At 42.1% G+C, this 15,926-nt stretch overlaps 1 protein-coding gene across 3 annotated transcripts in view; it reads left to right on the top strand.

Moving 5' to 3' along the window:
- The window catches only part of TPP2 (tripeptidyl peptidase 2), a 106,382-nt gene that overhangs the window by 47,825 nt on the left and 42,631 nt on the right, over nt 1–15,926 (top strand). For all 3 annotated transcript variants that reach the window (XM_068267999.1, XM_068268000.1, XM_068268001.1), the window contains exons 15-23: nt 3,442–3,518; nt 3,753–3,859; nt 5,792–5,946; nt 9,265–9,381; nt 10,871–10,971; nt 12,947–13,043; nt 13,200–13,337; nt 14,587–14,831; nt 15,036–15,114. In XM_068267999.1, the coding sequence (XP_068124100.1) occupies nt 3,442–3,518; nt 3,753–3,859; nt 5,792–5,946; nt 9,265–9,381; nt 10,871–10,971; nt 12,947–13,043; nt 13,200–13,337; nt 14,587–14,831; nt 15,036–15,114 (1,116 nt within the window). The remainder of the gene's footprint in view (nt 1–3,441; nt 3,519–3,752; nt 3,860–5,791; nt 5,947–9,264; nt 9,382–10,870; nt 10,972–12,946; nt 13,044–13,199; nt 13,338–14,586; nt 14,832–15,035; nt 15,115–15,926) is intronic.

Here is a 15,926-nt window from a genome sequence, read left to right on the forward strand (position 1 = left end):
GCTCGGTGGTCAGACATATTCTAAACACAACCAAAACTTTACTTGTTAGAGCTTGGGGATCCACGAAAGTACCTACTTTAGCAGAAGTCGTAAGAGAGTTAGACATAATTTATGATTTAGAAAGCACAGTATTCTCTGTACATGGGAGGTCTAATAAATTCTCTAATATTTGGAGGATCTGGTCTTTTTACAGATACTCTGAAGAATTTAAACAAATTCTTGAGAATGTGTGATGGTAGACATTATGCAAACCCATTTGGTTATAAATCTACCAAAAGTCCTTCTAATCTATACTTTCATTATCATATTTCTATGCAAACTCTGAGACCCTAAGTTTTTTAAGTTTATTTTTGTTCTTTTACCTGTTTGTAAAAATTTAAAAAAAATGTTGACTACTTATTAGGGAATAGATACCTCTGCTTCTGTACTTGTTTTGGTGCAGCGACACAACGTGTCGCTAGCAAGCTGTTTACATGTAAACTGTCACTCTCCGCTGCTCCCCTGCCTCCTCTATAGAGCCGCTCCCTGCCTGCGCCCCTTCCCTCCCCACTGATTGGAGGGAAGGGACGAACACCGGGAGCGGCGATATAGAGGAGGCGGGAGATCGGCGGAGAGTGACAGTTTACATGTAGACAGCTTGCTAGTGACACGCTGTGTGTTGCTAGCACGGCTGTTTGATTTATGGGGGCCAGCAGAGCTCAGGGAGGGGGGGGGTGTGGCCTGGGAGGGAACTGTATAGTAAGAGGCTGGGCATTATATGCAGACCCAGCCTCTGTGTGCTAATAGGATTTGTAAAACCCACCTCGGGTTCTCTTTAAGATTTAGCATATATTGAACAATCTCAAACTGGTATAACTTTAGTGACTGTGGGTGGCCTGCTCCTCCCCTTCTGCAGAGCCGGGCCGGGGCTGGGCAGGCTGCAGCCTATGAGCGCAGCCACAAGAGGGCGCATTCCACCTCGCCACCCGCCTGCTACTGGTTCTGGCACTGAGCTTATCTCCCCAGTGTCCGCCGCCTGTGTAGTGCGCCCCACTGCTCCATAATAGCCGCGCTGACATCACAGAGATGACAGGCACGGCTGGGGCATCATGTAACCAGGCAACAGCAGGAAGCCGGCTTCTAACGGAAGTGGTATCTGCTTCCTGCAGAGTTGCCTGAAGACTTTCTCCACCAGTGAGCTGTGCCTGGACTGGACGGGGGAGGGACAGTGCCTGCCTGAATGCACTGTAACATGAACTCAGATGGCTGAAGGGGAGGGGAGCCCAGCTGCTTCCACGTGCCTTGCTGAATAAAGCAGGTATGGAGGGGGGATTGGAGTAGAGGGAGGTGGAGAGAGAATCAATGAGGTGTGTGTGTGTGTGTGTGTGTGTGTGTGTGTGTGTGTGTGTGTGTGTGTGTGTGTGTGTGTGTGTGTGTGTGTGTGTGTGTGTGTGTGTGTGTGTGTGTGTGTGTGTGTGTGTGTGTGTGTGTGTGTGTGTGTGTGTGTGTGTGTGTGTGTGTGTGTGTGTGTGTGTGTGTGTGTGTGTGTGTGTGTGTGTGTGTGTGCGTGTGTGTACGTGTGTGTGCGTGTGTGTACGTGTGTGTGTGTGTGTGTGTGTGTGTGTACGTGTGTGTGTGTGTGTGTGTACGTGTGTGTGTGTGTGTACGTGTGTGTGTGTGTGTACGTGTGTGTGTGTGTGTACGTGTGTGTGTGTACGTGTGTGTGTGTACGTGTGTGTGTGTACGTGTGTGTGTGTACGTGTGTGTGTGTACGTGTGTGTGTGTACGTGTGTGTGTGTACGTGTGTACGTGTACTGTGTATGTGTGTGTACTGTTTGTACTCTGTGTGTGACCTGTGTCTATGTGTACTGTGTGTGTGTGTGTGTGTGTTGTATGTGCTGTATGTGTGTGTACTGTTTGTACTGTGCATGTCTACTGTGTGTGTGTGTGTATATACTGTATATGTTTGCAGTGTGTGTGTGTGTGTGTACTGTATGTGTGACCTGTGTCTATGTGTACTGTATGTACTTTGATTGTGACCTGTGTGTGCGCTGTATGTGTGTGTACAGTCTATGTACAGTGTGTGTGTGTACTGTATGTGTGTGTACTGAATGCGGTGCGCGATCGGGGGGGGGGGGGCACTTTGGTATCTCTGGTGCTGGGGAGCCTTGTCCCAGCCCTGCTGCAGGGTACCGCAGTGGAGCAGTTTAATATTTACCTGCTGCAGTACTGTTTCAGGTCTGCTCTAATCTTCCTGACAGCCACATTCTCTATGTAGCGCACCTCTGGTCCCTGAGGCATGTGCTCAGGAGAAGGAAGTATGGAAGCACAGAGCGTGGGACTGCCAAGAAGAACAGAAGAGACAATGATGTTGGGGGGGCTGGGGCTTGGGAGGGTGTAGGTGTGCCTGCGTGTGTATGTTTTACCAGGGGAGGAGGGTGATCCAAGTAGGGGGCATCATGCTAATTTCATGAGTTATTAGCACAAACTAGCGTTTCAGTCACCGCTGCCGCTTATCATAATGGGCATTGGAAGCTGCTGGGGCCACATAAAATGGCAAGGAGAGACGCAATTGGCCCTAGGGCGTTGTGTAGAACACCTGCGCTTTGAGAAATTAGCATCAGCCCATAATGGGTCAAAGTTAAAGTGGACCTGAACTCAGCATAATCATCTTTACAGAAAAAAGCATTTACTATTTTGTTACAGCTGATACAAATACTTAAATAAATCTGCACTTTCTACTTCCTGCTTTCATGGAAGCAAACATATTAACATCCTGTGCTTTCAAATGAGCTTATCTGCCGTAGCAGTCAGGTGACACGGGAGAGATCAAATGACAACTTGTGAATAGACACAAATCAGTTGAAATTAGACAGGCTAAACTCTCTAAATACACACAGGATGCATTTCTCTGTTTTCCTTCTGTCCTGTACAAGTGTCCAGGTCCACTTTAAGCTTTGACTCTGCCCTCCTAATAGGATTAAAATTTTCCCTCCTGATCCCAGCTAAAATCACCTTGAAGTGTGTCCAATTTTCTGTAGATTACTGGGAACTATAGATTATCTAAGATGTTATGTTCTCTGCCTCTGATAAGAAGTATGTAAGATGATTGATTTTACTGATGAGATAATGTGTTCAGCCTGATCATTTTATTGTGATTAATCTTGTTAATTCTGATTCCACTAGAGCGGAAAACTGACTCTTTTTTTTCTCCATTCTCCGCTCATTGCTAACTGGAGATTGAACAGCTCCTATGTTATACATAGGAGCAGACCACCGCTCATATGGAGCGGACCACCGGAGCGGGCATTATACTGTCCGCTCCCGCTGGCTGCACGTGATGCAGAAGTCAAGTGGTAACGGGACCTAACTGTGTTTGTTTATGCTGTCAAATATTTACATAATTGAGTATATGCAGTTCATTAAACCAACTGGATTGTTTTTCTGTTACTGTTGTTGCAGATATGTGGTTATGATATATGTGCCCCTAATTCTGGTCCGTTATTCAGAGTTCCTATAACAGTTGTCATACCTAAAAGGTGAGCTATAATACATATGACATTTATAAATGTGCCAAAAACTGTATTTCACGACTAAAATCTGTATCCGTTAACATTAGGAGTATATCAATATGAGCTACACTTAACATGTTTACAATGAGTAAATTGCTAGAATTCACTTTTCTGTAAGTTTAATAGATGTCGATTTCAGCTCAATGTTTTAAATGTATTAAGTTTATTTCCTTGCAATCTCTTCTGTGTGTTTTTGTTTAGGCTTAATGATCCTGCAGTGTTTGATTTGGATTTTAAGGATGTACATTTCAAACCTGGGCAAATACAGCGTCATTTCATTGAAGTTCCTCAAGGGGCAACATGGGCAGGTAAAATTATGTATTCTATTGCTGATTTAACTCATTTAAAATAAAACCACTTGATACAGGTTCTGAAAAACCTGACAGAGCATTCTAAAACAGTTCTGCAATAAACCTTTGCAAGTTTTTTTTTTTTTTTTTAAACTCTTTTTATTGAAGAATGCAACCACGGAGAAACACGTACATACAGTGCAATAATCACAGAATTATAAAAGAGCGTAGTACAAGAACATAGATTCAATTAGGATTCGTCAATAGGATATAAAATACTGTTCTGGAATATGTTAGTCAAAAGGAGATATCCATGTGAGTAATGTCCGGAGTATAGTCCATGGACAGGAAAAATTGTTCCAGAGTAATAAACTGAAAAGAATATCCAGGAGCGTAACAAATGAAGTGAGGAGACATACAGGAGAGGGAACATCCTCTACACACAAACAGGATAATGTTATAACATTAACTAAGACAAAACTTTTGCTAGTTTACTTAATATTAGAGACACACCGACCAACACTGTTTTGCATTGTCGACATTGCATCAGAGATGACTTTAAAATTACGTTGTCACCTGCACTCTTTGGAAGTGGAGGTGAAAGGACTATTGACAAAGTTTACTAACCTTTCTATGTATTCTGGCTAAGTGGTAAATTGTGGTTTGAAAAGTTTCCCAGCTCAGTTTTAAAAGGCATTGGCCTTAATTCACTAAGAAGTTTAGACTAGTCTACCGATGGTTTGGTGTAATGTTTTAGACCTGTTTTTAGACCTGGTCTAACATTCAGTAATTACACAATGCACAAAGGCAAACAAGGAGTAACCACCCCCTCTTTTTTCTGACAGTTTAGACCAGCTGATTGTAGGTAAAGTAATTCTGTGAGGTATTTTAGATGTGAGGATGGAACCTTTTGAATTAATCATGCAGGAGTTTAATTGTATGCAGAGGAGAGCTCATCAGAGGAGAAGGCTGTCAGTCATACCTACGTGTTTTTGAATTGCATCTTTTGATCATTTCCCCCTGCTTTACCGACCTAATTACCAAATGTTTTAGACCAGGTCTAAAAACAGATCTAAAACATTTGGTAATAGTGAATTGCCCTTTGATGCAACTGATCAAACCATCAGTAGACTTAAAAAACCATCTGTAGATTAGTATAAACTGCTTAGTGAATTGAGGCCATTGTCTAAATCCACTGCCTCCGACTGCACAAGAAATTAAAGTTGCTGTGTACCTTGCGGCAGTGCAGCCTTTTGGGGTTTGAGGAATACCTGTGGCAGCCTGAGGCGAGACAGGTGCTGTGTCAGTATCTGCATACTTAAAGCACTAAATGCACCAAAGGGACCCATACACTGCATCGATTAATCGACCAATCCTATGGAATCGATCGTAAATTGATTCTACCAAATCTATCGATCGATTTGCGGCCGATTTTGATCGATTTGATCCATCTGACAGGATGGAAAATCTAGGTCGATCTGCTGCCGGCAGCAGATCGATTGCCCATAGAGTTGCAACGGAATAATGCATTTAGATCGATTTCCAATAGATTTCATTCTGAAATCTATTGAAAATCTGTTCCTAGTGTGTGACACACATCAGATAGATTCCTGTCAGATGCGACTTGACAGGCATCTGACAGAAATCTATCTGATGGTCGAATGCTGCAAATCTGTAATGCTGGATACACACGTTGCGTTTCCGCGGTCGATGCGGCGTTCGATTCGATTATTTCCGAGCGCCATGTAAAGTATGGCAAATCGACCTAACGATTCATCGGACATGTTGGAAATAATCGAATCGACGTAAATCTAATGCCGCATCGACGCGTAATCGCAGCGTGTGTATCCAGCATTAGTGTATGGCCACCTCAAGATGTATAAAATAATTTTAAGAAGAGCATTGCATAGTTTGTGTATCAAAATACAAATATTTCCTTATGTTTTTCAGAGGTTACGTTGACTTCCCGCACTTCTGATGTATCCTCTAAGTTTGTTCTTCATGCTGTTCAGCTGGTGAAGCAGAAAGCTTACCGAAGCAATGAGTTTTACAAATTCACGTCCCTCCCTGAGAATGGCTCTGTGACAGAAGCCTTCCCTGTACTGGTGAGACTGCTACTTCTGTTTCTGCATGCTAATTAAAACCTTGTAAACTGGAATAACAGGTTAAGTGATATTAGTAAAATAACCCCCTATCAAAACTGCTTTGGAAGATTGTATTGTCACTACGTGGCTAGCAGTCTAGCCTCACGCTGCTAAAGTCCTGGGTTTAATTTATGGCCAGGAGACTATCCGTGTGGAGGTTGTATGTTCTGCTCATGTTTGTGTGAGCTTTATCCTGGCACTCTGGTTTCCTCCCAAGGGCTCTATTCATAAAAAATTTGTGGCAAAAATACTCGAGGAGGGAAAATACCGCATCGGTATTTTAGACTTCTGGGTGGGCATTCATAAAAATGTTGGCAGCTGCGATAGCAGAGCGGAGATCTCCCGCTGAAGGCTGGCGGTAAGCTGTCGGAAGGCATGCGGAAACACTTAAGCCGGCAGGGTCCCTCCGTGCACTGCTCTCTGGGAGGTCTGTCCCATTCACTTGTATGTATTCCGCAGGCTTCTCGCTACATCGGAGGAAGCGGTATTTCCTGTCCACATACCGCTTCCTCTAATCTTTATGAATGGACATTTTGTTACTTTTTTCTAGATAAATCTAGAAAAACACAGCAGAAGGCGGAAATTTCTCGCTCTGCTGGGGGATTGTAGATTTTCATGCGGGAACAGCTTTTATGAATGCCCACTTTGCTAAATGGACGGGAAAGTCAGCTGTTTTGAGCGGAAAACTTGCGGTAAAGTTTTATGAATAGAGCCCCATATCCTAAAAACCTAGTGAGAGGTTAATTGCCTTTCCCAAATTGGATCTTGACTGGTAGGGATATTGGACATTATCCATAGTGGGGACATGGTAGTTTTAAATGCATCTGAGGGGCATATTTCATTGTACGCTGTAAAGCACCATCAACGATGTCTGTGCTCTGCGAATACTTAAAACAGATTCTTACCTAAGACAAGGCAAGCCTCTGGATGATCTATAGGAATTCTCGTGTCGTCATTGACCCCACCTCTGCTGGCCTGGACCCTCTTTTAGTTTGTGGTGGCGCTCTCCTTCTCGCACGAGTGTGGTTTACTGCTCCTGCACAAGTATGGCTGCATATGCACAGTGTGGGAACTTTCCTCTTACTGCACAGGCATGGCCATACTCGCGCATGCACAGTATCGCTGTTCTTGTACACAGCGGGGAGCACGCCCCTGAGAACAGATCTGACCCTCTTTTCTGATATGTTCAGAGGGTCCGTGCGGGTCAACCATGGGGTTGAGAAGGACACTATGGTTAGGTTTCCACTTGTGTGAAAACGGGCAGATTCCCCAGCCACGAATTCGTATGGAATTTGGCAGCCTATTGAAGTTAATGCAGAGCATCCGATTTCATGGCCGGGGAAAAATCTGACGGCCTGCAGCATATCATCACACAACTTGTTCAAATCCCGTAGCCGTGCATAGCGCGGCTAGAGGGATTCGGCTCGTCACAGCTGTGTCGGCATCACGTCTGGCAAGACGCATGCCGAGCACTGTGGAAACGAAGCCTGAAAGCCTCTGGACGAAGCAGACGCTTCCCTCTTAGGCAGGCTTTTATCTATTTATTTTATTTGAATGTTCACTTTAATAATGATGATTTACTTGCATGTTTTCCCATGTTAAGTTTTGTCCATATGACCCTTTTTACTTGGCTGCATTTAGTAATGTGGGTGGTCTGGGGTAAAATAGGAAGTGAGATCAGTATGTACTGTACCATTACTGGCTCCATTTGAAAATTCTAACTGCCTGGTTGTTATGCTTATCCTCTGCCTTTACCATTTTTTTTTTGTATCCCTAGCCAAGAACATAGTATACAGAGCATGTGTTTTGACTCTGCTAACTCAGACATCCAGGCATCTGGCATTTTTAAAAGGAAATAGTCTGCCACCGTATTCCAAGATGTTTGCTGGGAGATTTATATTAGCAGAGGCTGCCGGCTGCGCTACTCACACTCTAGTTCTGCTATAGAAGAAGCTTTTTTAAGTTTTTTCTTCCCCCCCCCCCCCCCCCCCCCTTTCTTCTTAATCTTTATTGAACATACAGGTTAAACGTGAAACAAAGGTGAGCTCTTTTGATCTAGGACAGAGGCTACTTAAAGAGAACCCGAGGTGGGTTTGAAGAATATTATCTGCATACAGAGGCTGGATCTGCCTATACAGCCCAGCCTCTTTTGCTATTCCAAACCCCCCTAAGGTCCCTCTGCACTCTGCAATCCCTCATAAATCACAGCCGTGCTGCTGACAAACAGCTTGTCAGAGCTGGCTGTGTTTATCTCTATAGTGTCAGTCTGCTGCTCTCCCCGCCTCCTGCAGAACTCCAGTCCCGCCTGCATCCCTTCCCTCCCTGCTGATTGGAGGGAAGGGATGGGGGCAGGGACCGGAGCTCTGCAGGAGGCAGGGGAGCTGCTAAGACTGACACTACAGATGTAAACACAGCCTCAGAGCACGGCTGTGATTTATGAGGGATTGCAGAGTGCAGGGGGACCTTAGTGGGGTTTGGGATAGCAACAGAGGCTGGGCTGTATAGGCAGATGCAGCCTCTGTATGCAGATAACATTCTTTAAACACACCTCGGGTTCTCTTTAAAGCGGACCCAAACCAAACTTTTTTTTTTAATTCAAAATATTTAGTTGCACTACTCTGGCACATACAAAGATAAATAAACACTCCTTTAAGCCTATGAGCATTTCTGTATATGCTTTTCACCTTTCTCTTTTCATAACTAGGGTTATACAGGTGGCAGCCATTACTTCTGAGCTTAGTAGGAGGGTTTAGATCATGGGTGTGTTTGTCATCAGCTACCCTCCCTCACAGGGGCATCATCTATGTGAAATCTCACACAAGCTGAGATCACCTCCCCTTTGACATCATCAGTAGCAGCCTGTGTTTTGTTTTTTATCTCCTCCACCAGTTTGCCGGAAAAATCCCGGCAATTTGAAAGGAAGGGAGGGGTTCCTCCAATAGATGTAAAATATGTTAATTTGTCATCATGCAGCTGAAAAAAGGCTGCTATTTATCATTATAATTTAGAAAATAGATTTTATTTCTGAAATCATGTATTTTTAATTTGGGTCCACTTTAAACAAAACCACTGGATAAGACTTTCTTAGGAGACTGAATATGTTTTGTAAACTCAAAAAGGCCCTAGATAAAATATAATAGGAGAGGTTCACTTTAAATTTTGTGTGTATACAGTATATAATTTTTAAAAAATTGCCGTATTCATTGAAAGCTATGTTTTTGTGTTTTTTGTATTTTTTTGTATGACTGTATCTGACTGTTGCTTTTCATTTTATTACAGAATGGCAAGAGCATTGAATTTTGTATAGCCCGCTGGTGGGCAAGTCTGAGTGATGTGATTATTGACTATTCCATTTCTTTTCATGGACTTGTTTGTGGACAGTCTCAACTGAACATTGTAAGCTTCTACTGCATTACAGTTATAGAATACATAATGTGTAGATTCATGCCTTAATGTGCAACATTTGTTTTTTTGGGAAATCGGGCAGTTGTAAAAAAAAAAAAAATCACGTTTAAGATCCATGTGTACAGTTATTAGTCTGCTTCCTGGAGTCCTCCTTAAAGCAGAATTGACGGCCATAAAATCAAATTTCATTTACCCACTGCTCTGTGTTTATTATGCAGTCTGCAACCTGACCCTGCAGATGGGGGCTACGAAGCAACCCTGTACATAAGCTCACTAAATTTACAAACCTCCCTTAGAGGGTGTTTTCATTTTAAATATTTTACATAGATGGTGTTCAGGTCAACCACCTATTTAAACTGGTCACTACTACTGGCTTAAAATATGAAAAATATTGTATTAACACCAAGAAAGATGTTTGACGGGAACCCGAGGTGAGAATAATATGGAGGCTGCCATATTTATTTCCTTTTAGGCTACATTCACAGTTGGACGTTGTGGTCTGAAGTTACAGCAGCCTGTAACGCAGACCAACTCACAGCAATGACAAATCAGTGGGCTGTTCACAGTGCCCACATTGAGTATAACGCTGCACGCTAAATAAAAAGTGCAGCATGCTGTGCATTATACTCTTATTTCGCCGCGTTAGATTGTTTGCACATGCACAGTAATGCATTGGTTTTTTTTTTTTAAATTTGACGCATGCACCATTTTTGTTCTATCAGTATAGAACGAAAACAGCACACCAAGAGACGCATAACGCGGCTGTGTAGCGTCCACCGACATCACCACCATGCGTTGCGTTAGGGGCACGTTTTGCCACCTTAACGTCCCCTTCAATGCAACGTCCCACTGTGTAAGAGCCCTTAAGCAATACCAGTTGCCTGGCTGCCCTGCTGGTCCTCTGCCTCTAACACTTTCAACCATAGACCCTGAACAAGCATGCAGCAGGTCGAGGGGTTTCTGACAATATTGTCAGAACTGACAAGATTAGCTGCATGCTTGTTTCTGGTGTAATTCAGCTGCAGCCAAATAGATCAGCAGGACTGCCAGGCAACTAGTATTGTTTAAAAGGAAATAAATATGGCAGCCTCCATATCACTCTCCCCTCTGGTTCACTTTAAGCAGCGGGGTGGCATAGTGGTTAACTCTCTCGCCTTGCAGCGCTGTATAAATACTAAATAATAGGCATGTCATTAGGCTGTGCAGTGTTGCTTCCTTTATATGCTTGCATCTATGTCAAGACCACTGCCCACTCCCTCATCCTCCATGCAGCCAAAAATCCGCATTGCCCACTTTTGATAGTCCATACTGTGAGGGTGCCTCTGTCATAGTCGCCTCCATAGCTGTGCCTTGCGAATTTCGTTCTCTAAATAAATCAATGTTTATCTGTTCAAGGCTTATTTTTTGTCACTTTTTTTTTTCTTTTTGTATAATGCTTTCTTTTTGCATTCTTGATTAATGGAGTTTTTGTATTTTACAGCATGCATCTGATGGTATAGCCCGTTTTGATGTTGTTTCTACATTAAAGTATGAAGATTTGTCTCCCAGCATTAGTTTGAAAAACTGGGTACAAACAATAAGGTAATCTACCTCTTTTAGTATACATCAAAGGTCAGCGCAGGTTTAGAAAGTCATTATATGTAGGGAATGATAAATTCTTCACCACAATATATCAAATGCTCAGAGGTAGGTATCCGCCAAACATCAAAACTAGAAAAGGCTTACCAGCTCCCAACAACCCACATTATAAGGTTGTAAAATGGATCAGGTCGCAGATAACGTCCAGGGAACATCAGACATCGTGAAGATCCAGTGGACATCCATATGGAGGTAAAATTTCAGGAATTTATATAGGAAAACAAAAACGGCAATATCTAAGCGTAACCCGTTTATTTAGATAAAATTTCTTTAAAAGGCAGTAGATATAAAAACAATAACTCATACGGGGCCCATAAACCGGGAACCCCGGAAGATTAGCGCGCATGTAATGGTCAATCGTAGATCAATAGACAATGGTGCCGCCTGTTACCTTCCCGACCGGTTTCGCAGTCTTGCGTCATCAGGGGAGATTCATCTCCCCTGATGACGCAAGACTGCGAAACCGGTCGGGAAGGTAACAGGCGGCACCATTGTCTATTGATCCACGATTGACCATTACATGCGCGCTAATCTTCCGGGGTTCCCGGTTTATGGGCCCCGTATGAGTTATTGTTTTTATATCTACTGCCTTTTAAAGAAATTTTATCTAAATAAACGGGTTACACTTAGATATTGCCGTTTTTGTTTTCCTATATAAATTCCTGAAATTTTACCTCCATACGGATGTCCACTGGATCTTCACGATATCTGATGTTCCCTGGACGTTATCTGTGACCTGAGCCATTTTACAACCTTATAATGTGGGTTGTTGGGAGCTGGTAAGCCTTTTCTAGTTTTGATGTTTGGCGGATACCTACCTCTGAGCATTTGATATATTGTGGTGAAGAATGTATCATTCCCTACATATAATGACTTTCTAAACCTGCGCTGACCTTTTGATGTATGCCTGACTTCTGAACTTTTGGACATTGTTCTTCTCAGCGGCGGTTCCATTGTCCCTTGGCGCCGATATATTTGCGATTATTCCTTTTTTAGTATGCTGTAAATATTCTTGTATATTTTCTTGTGTTGCAATATAAAATTAACTAGAGATGGTTCAGGCCCCTTGCACACTTGCGCGCTACGTAACCCTGTGTTACTCTTCCTCGCCTCTTCTCTGCTGCAAGGGCCATGCAAGTCTATGGAGATTTGGTCAAATCTTTGCTAAGTGTTGTGCCGGAAGCATCCAAATCGCCACAATTTCCATGCAAAGGATCCAGAGCGTTACCACATGATCCGTGCCCATCTTATGGATTATGCAGCAATGCAAGTCAATAGACAACGCAGCAAGTGTGCATGAGGGGAGCACAGCGTGCATGCGCGGAATGACAGCAATCCCAGTGATGTACTTTCTGCCCAGCAGGAAGTACGTCACTTAATTTTAAGCTCCAACTGTCGAGGACACTGCAGCAGAGGACCCTGTATAGAGTAAAGTAGAGAGATGAGTATTGTGACCCGACAGCAGTGGGATGGTTTATCCAGGCAAGAAATGAGCATGGCGTTCATGTTCATTCAACCCATGTGGTACACAAGCTTTAAGCTCATATATCAATCGGGATTCCCTACATAATAAGAGGTGGTCAAATTTGACGCCCCTCATAGTTGGGTGGATAGAATCAAGGCCAACAAACCTGACCCCTGCTGAACTATTTACTCAGATTGACTTACCTGAGGCTTCCTCCAGCCCCTAGAAGCCTGGCGTTAGAGGGCATAGGAACTGCGGCGAGGGACGCATAAGCTTCTAGTGGCTGGAGGAAGCCCTAGGTAAGTAAATCTGATTTAATTTATCTCATTTATCCTTTAATCATCCAGAATTATACTTCTGCCACTTAGGATCATTTGCAGTAGCTGTTCTAGTGTTGTTGCATTTATCCATCCTTAATATTCTGTTTGATTAATAAGATGTTTGTATATACAGGCCTGTCAGTGCAAAAACAAGACCGCTAGGAGACCGGGATGTTTTGCCAAATAACCGCCATCTGTATGAAATCATTTTGACGTATAATTTTCATCAGGTGAGGAATGCTATTTCTAAATATTTTTTGTTTTAATCAACAACTTTACTTTCATTAATAAGTACCATCTACGCATCATACATACTACTATCCTACTATCTGTCATTGCAAGTGACAATGCAACAGTTGATAATTTGATGTCTGTTTTCATTAAAGCCTAAAAGCGGAGAAGTCACACCTAGCTGCCCACTGCTCTGTGAATTATTGTATGAATCAGAATTTGATAGCCAGCTGTGGATTATCTATGATCAGAACAAAAGACAGATGGGATCAGGGGATGCCTACCCACATCAGGTACTGCATGGAAGAGATTGTTTTGGTTTTTTTTTGCCTATTTTTAATGGATAAATTCTTCCCTGGTAGTGTTTTAGTAACCGAATAGCTAGTTTTCACTGTTGGAAGCAATCACAGTTTTTTATCATTATTATTTATCATTATCGATTTACATAGCTCCATCACTTCCTGTAGCACTGTACAAGGTAATTATAAGACATGGAAGCATACTACATATGTATGTATGACTGTTAATACAAGTTGTACTCCATTAAAGGATAACTGTAAGGCCTGTAACCCACTAGACCGAGCGTTTAGGGAGCGCTTTCAATCACTAGAGATTTCCCTAAACGCTCTGCTAATGTAAATGGATGGGACAGATTACACTAGAGCGATTGCGATTAAAGTGTAACTGTCGGACATAAAATCAAAAATTAGTTCTTTTTTTTTTTTTTATCTGGTAAACAAGTAATGAGGATGCTAACCAGGCAATCTAAAAGTTAAAATCATTATTCCTTTTCTTGTTGATAGATTATAATTCTCCAGTTTACCTGACTATTATTTGGTACACAAAAAGGCAGTTGCAGGGCATGCTGTGTTGTCCTTTTTTGCTTCATTTCCCCTCAGACTTAACTAATACAGACTGATTGGCTGAAGCCTCTTTCCCTCCTGTTTTTCCCCTCCCACACCTCTGTTCCACTCTGGCCAATATTTCTCATGCTCAGACAATACACTTTCTATAGTAGAGGAGAATAGGGCAGGAAATTAAATCAGGATTGGCTTCAAAATAGCCACACTTAAAATGGGAAATGCTAAAAAGGATTTTCTCTTTTTACTTCAGAAAAAACACTAAAATCAAAACGCGGAAAGTGCAATACATATGTTATGTAAGTAGAGCAAGCATTTATCTACTTATATATGTGTTGTTTTTTTTTCTTAGATAGTATGGCTGACAGCTCCTCTTTTTAAGGAAATGGCAGGACATACAGCATTTTCGGAGCATTTCTATTCTAATGAATTATATAGGAGCAGGGAAATCGCTCCCAAAATCGCTTGCATAACTCTCACAAATCGCCAGCGATTGCGCTTTCTAGTGGGTTACAGGCCTAACCCTGTTTTTTAATAGGACTACTGTGGTATTTTACTTTGCTGCTAACATGCCTTTCAGTGTGTATGCCCTTCACCTGCAACTCCTGCTGGTTTCTGTATTGTATAGGTTGAAATGGTTTTAATAATGGTGACCATATTAGATTTGTTTTTTTCATTTCAGTACTCTGTGAAACTTGAAAAGGGTGATTATACGATCAGAATGCAGGTCCGCCATGAACAGATAAGTGAACTGGAGCGACTGAAGGACTTGCCGTTTGTGGTGTCTCACAGAATGTCAAACACTCTCAGTCTGGATGTCTTTGAAAGTCACAGCCTTGCTCTTATAGGGAAGAAAAAGGCCAACTCCATAACACTGCCACCGAAAAATACTCAGCCCTACTTTATAACGATGTTGCCTGATGATAAGTAAGTAGCTAGTAGAGAAACAAAAGTTTAAGTGGTGAGGAGAGGATTTCTCATTGGTGATAAACAGAACCTTCTTTCTTTCTATGGCTGGTTAAATGTGTGGTGTTTTTATCTTAGGCGTCAGAGCAGGTGCATATTTTGCTTTACATACTGCAATGTGTTTAATGTGAATAACTTTCTCATTGTGTACTTTTATTACCTTAGAATACCCAAAGGTGCTGGACCAGGATGTTACCTTAGTGGCTCTCTGACACTCTCCAAAACAGAGCTTGGCAAAAAAGCAGTAAGTAATGTGTATTTGGTCATTTATTATTGTTTGTGCATTACAATGGAAACTTTGCACAATTCATTGGCTGCCACTAAAAGTTAACATTTTAGTCTCCTGTGATTTTAAGTCCTACTTAGAACTTACCTCTGTTCCCTTTTTTCTTTTTTTCCCCACTGTAAGGTTTGAAGACTACATGGGCTGTAATGTATTATACATTTACTTTTAAAACGTATTCTAACTTAAAGGGAACCTGAAGCCATAGGTATATGGAGGCTGCCATATTTATTTACTTTTACGCAATACCAGTTGCCTGGCTATCCTGCTGATCCTTTGCTTGTAATACTTTTAGCCATACACCCTGAACAAGCATATGCAGAACAGGTGTTTCTGACATTTCTGTCAAATCTGAAAAGATTAGCTGCATGCTTGTCTCTGGTGTGATTCAGACACTACCAATGCCTAAATGACCAGAAGGCAACTGGTATTGTTTGAAAAATAAAAATAAATGTCAGCCTCCATATACTTCTCACTTAAGGTTCCCTTTAAGGTTGAATCAACAGTTTCATGGCTAAGTGCAATCTTCACCAAATAGCTCACCTGTTCGCCGTCATAATTACTTTTTATGGCAGCTAAATAGACTTTGCACTTCTAAAAAGTATATGAAACTCTAGAGAAGTTCTATTTTGAACTTTTTCCAAACATAAAATTGTTTATCTGATCAGTTTATTTCCACTTTAAGTTCACTATAAAGCAAAATTCTGATTTACGTTTTTTTCCCTCCTTCCCCTGCTGTTACCTGTGTCATTTACCGTGTCTTAAAGGGAAGA

This window comes from Hyperolius riggenbachi, chromosome 2, assembly GCF_040937935.1.
Source record: "Hyperolius riggenbachi isolate aHypRig1 chromosome 2, aHypRig1.pri, whole genome shotgun sequence".
Taxonomy (NCBI): Eukaryota; Metazoa; Chordata; class Amphibia; order Anura; family Hyperoliidae; genus Hyperolius; species Hyperolius riggenbachi.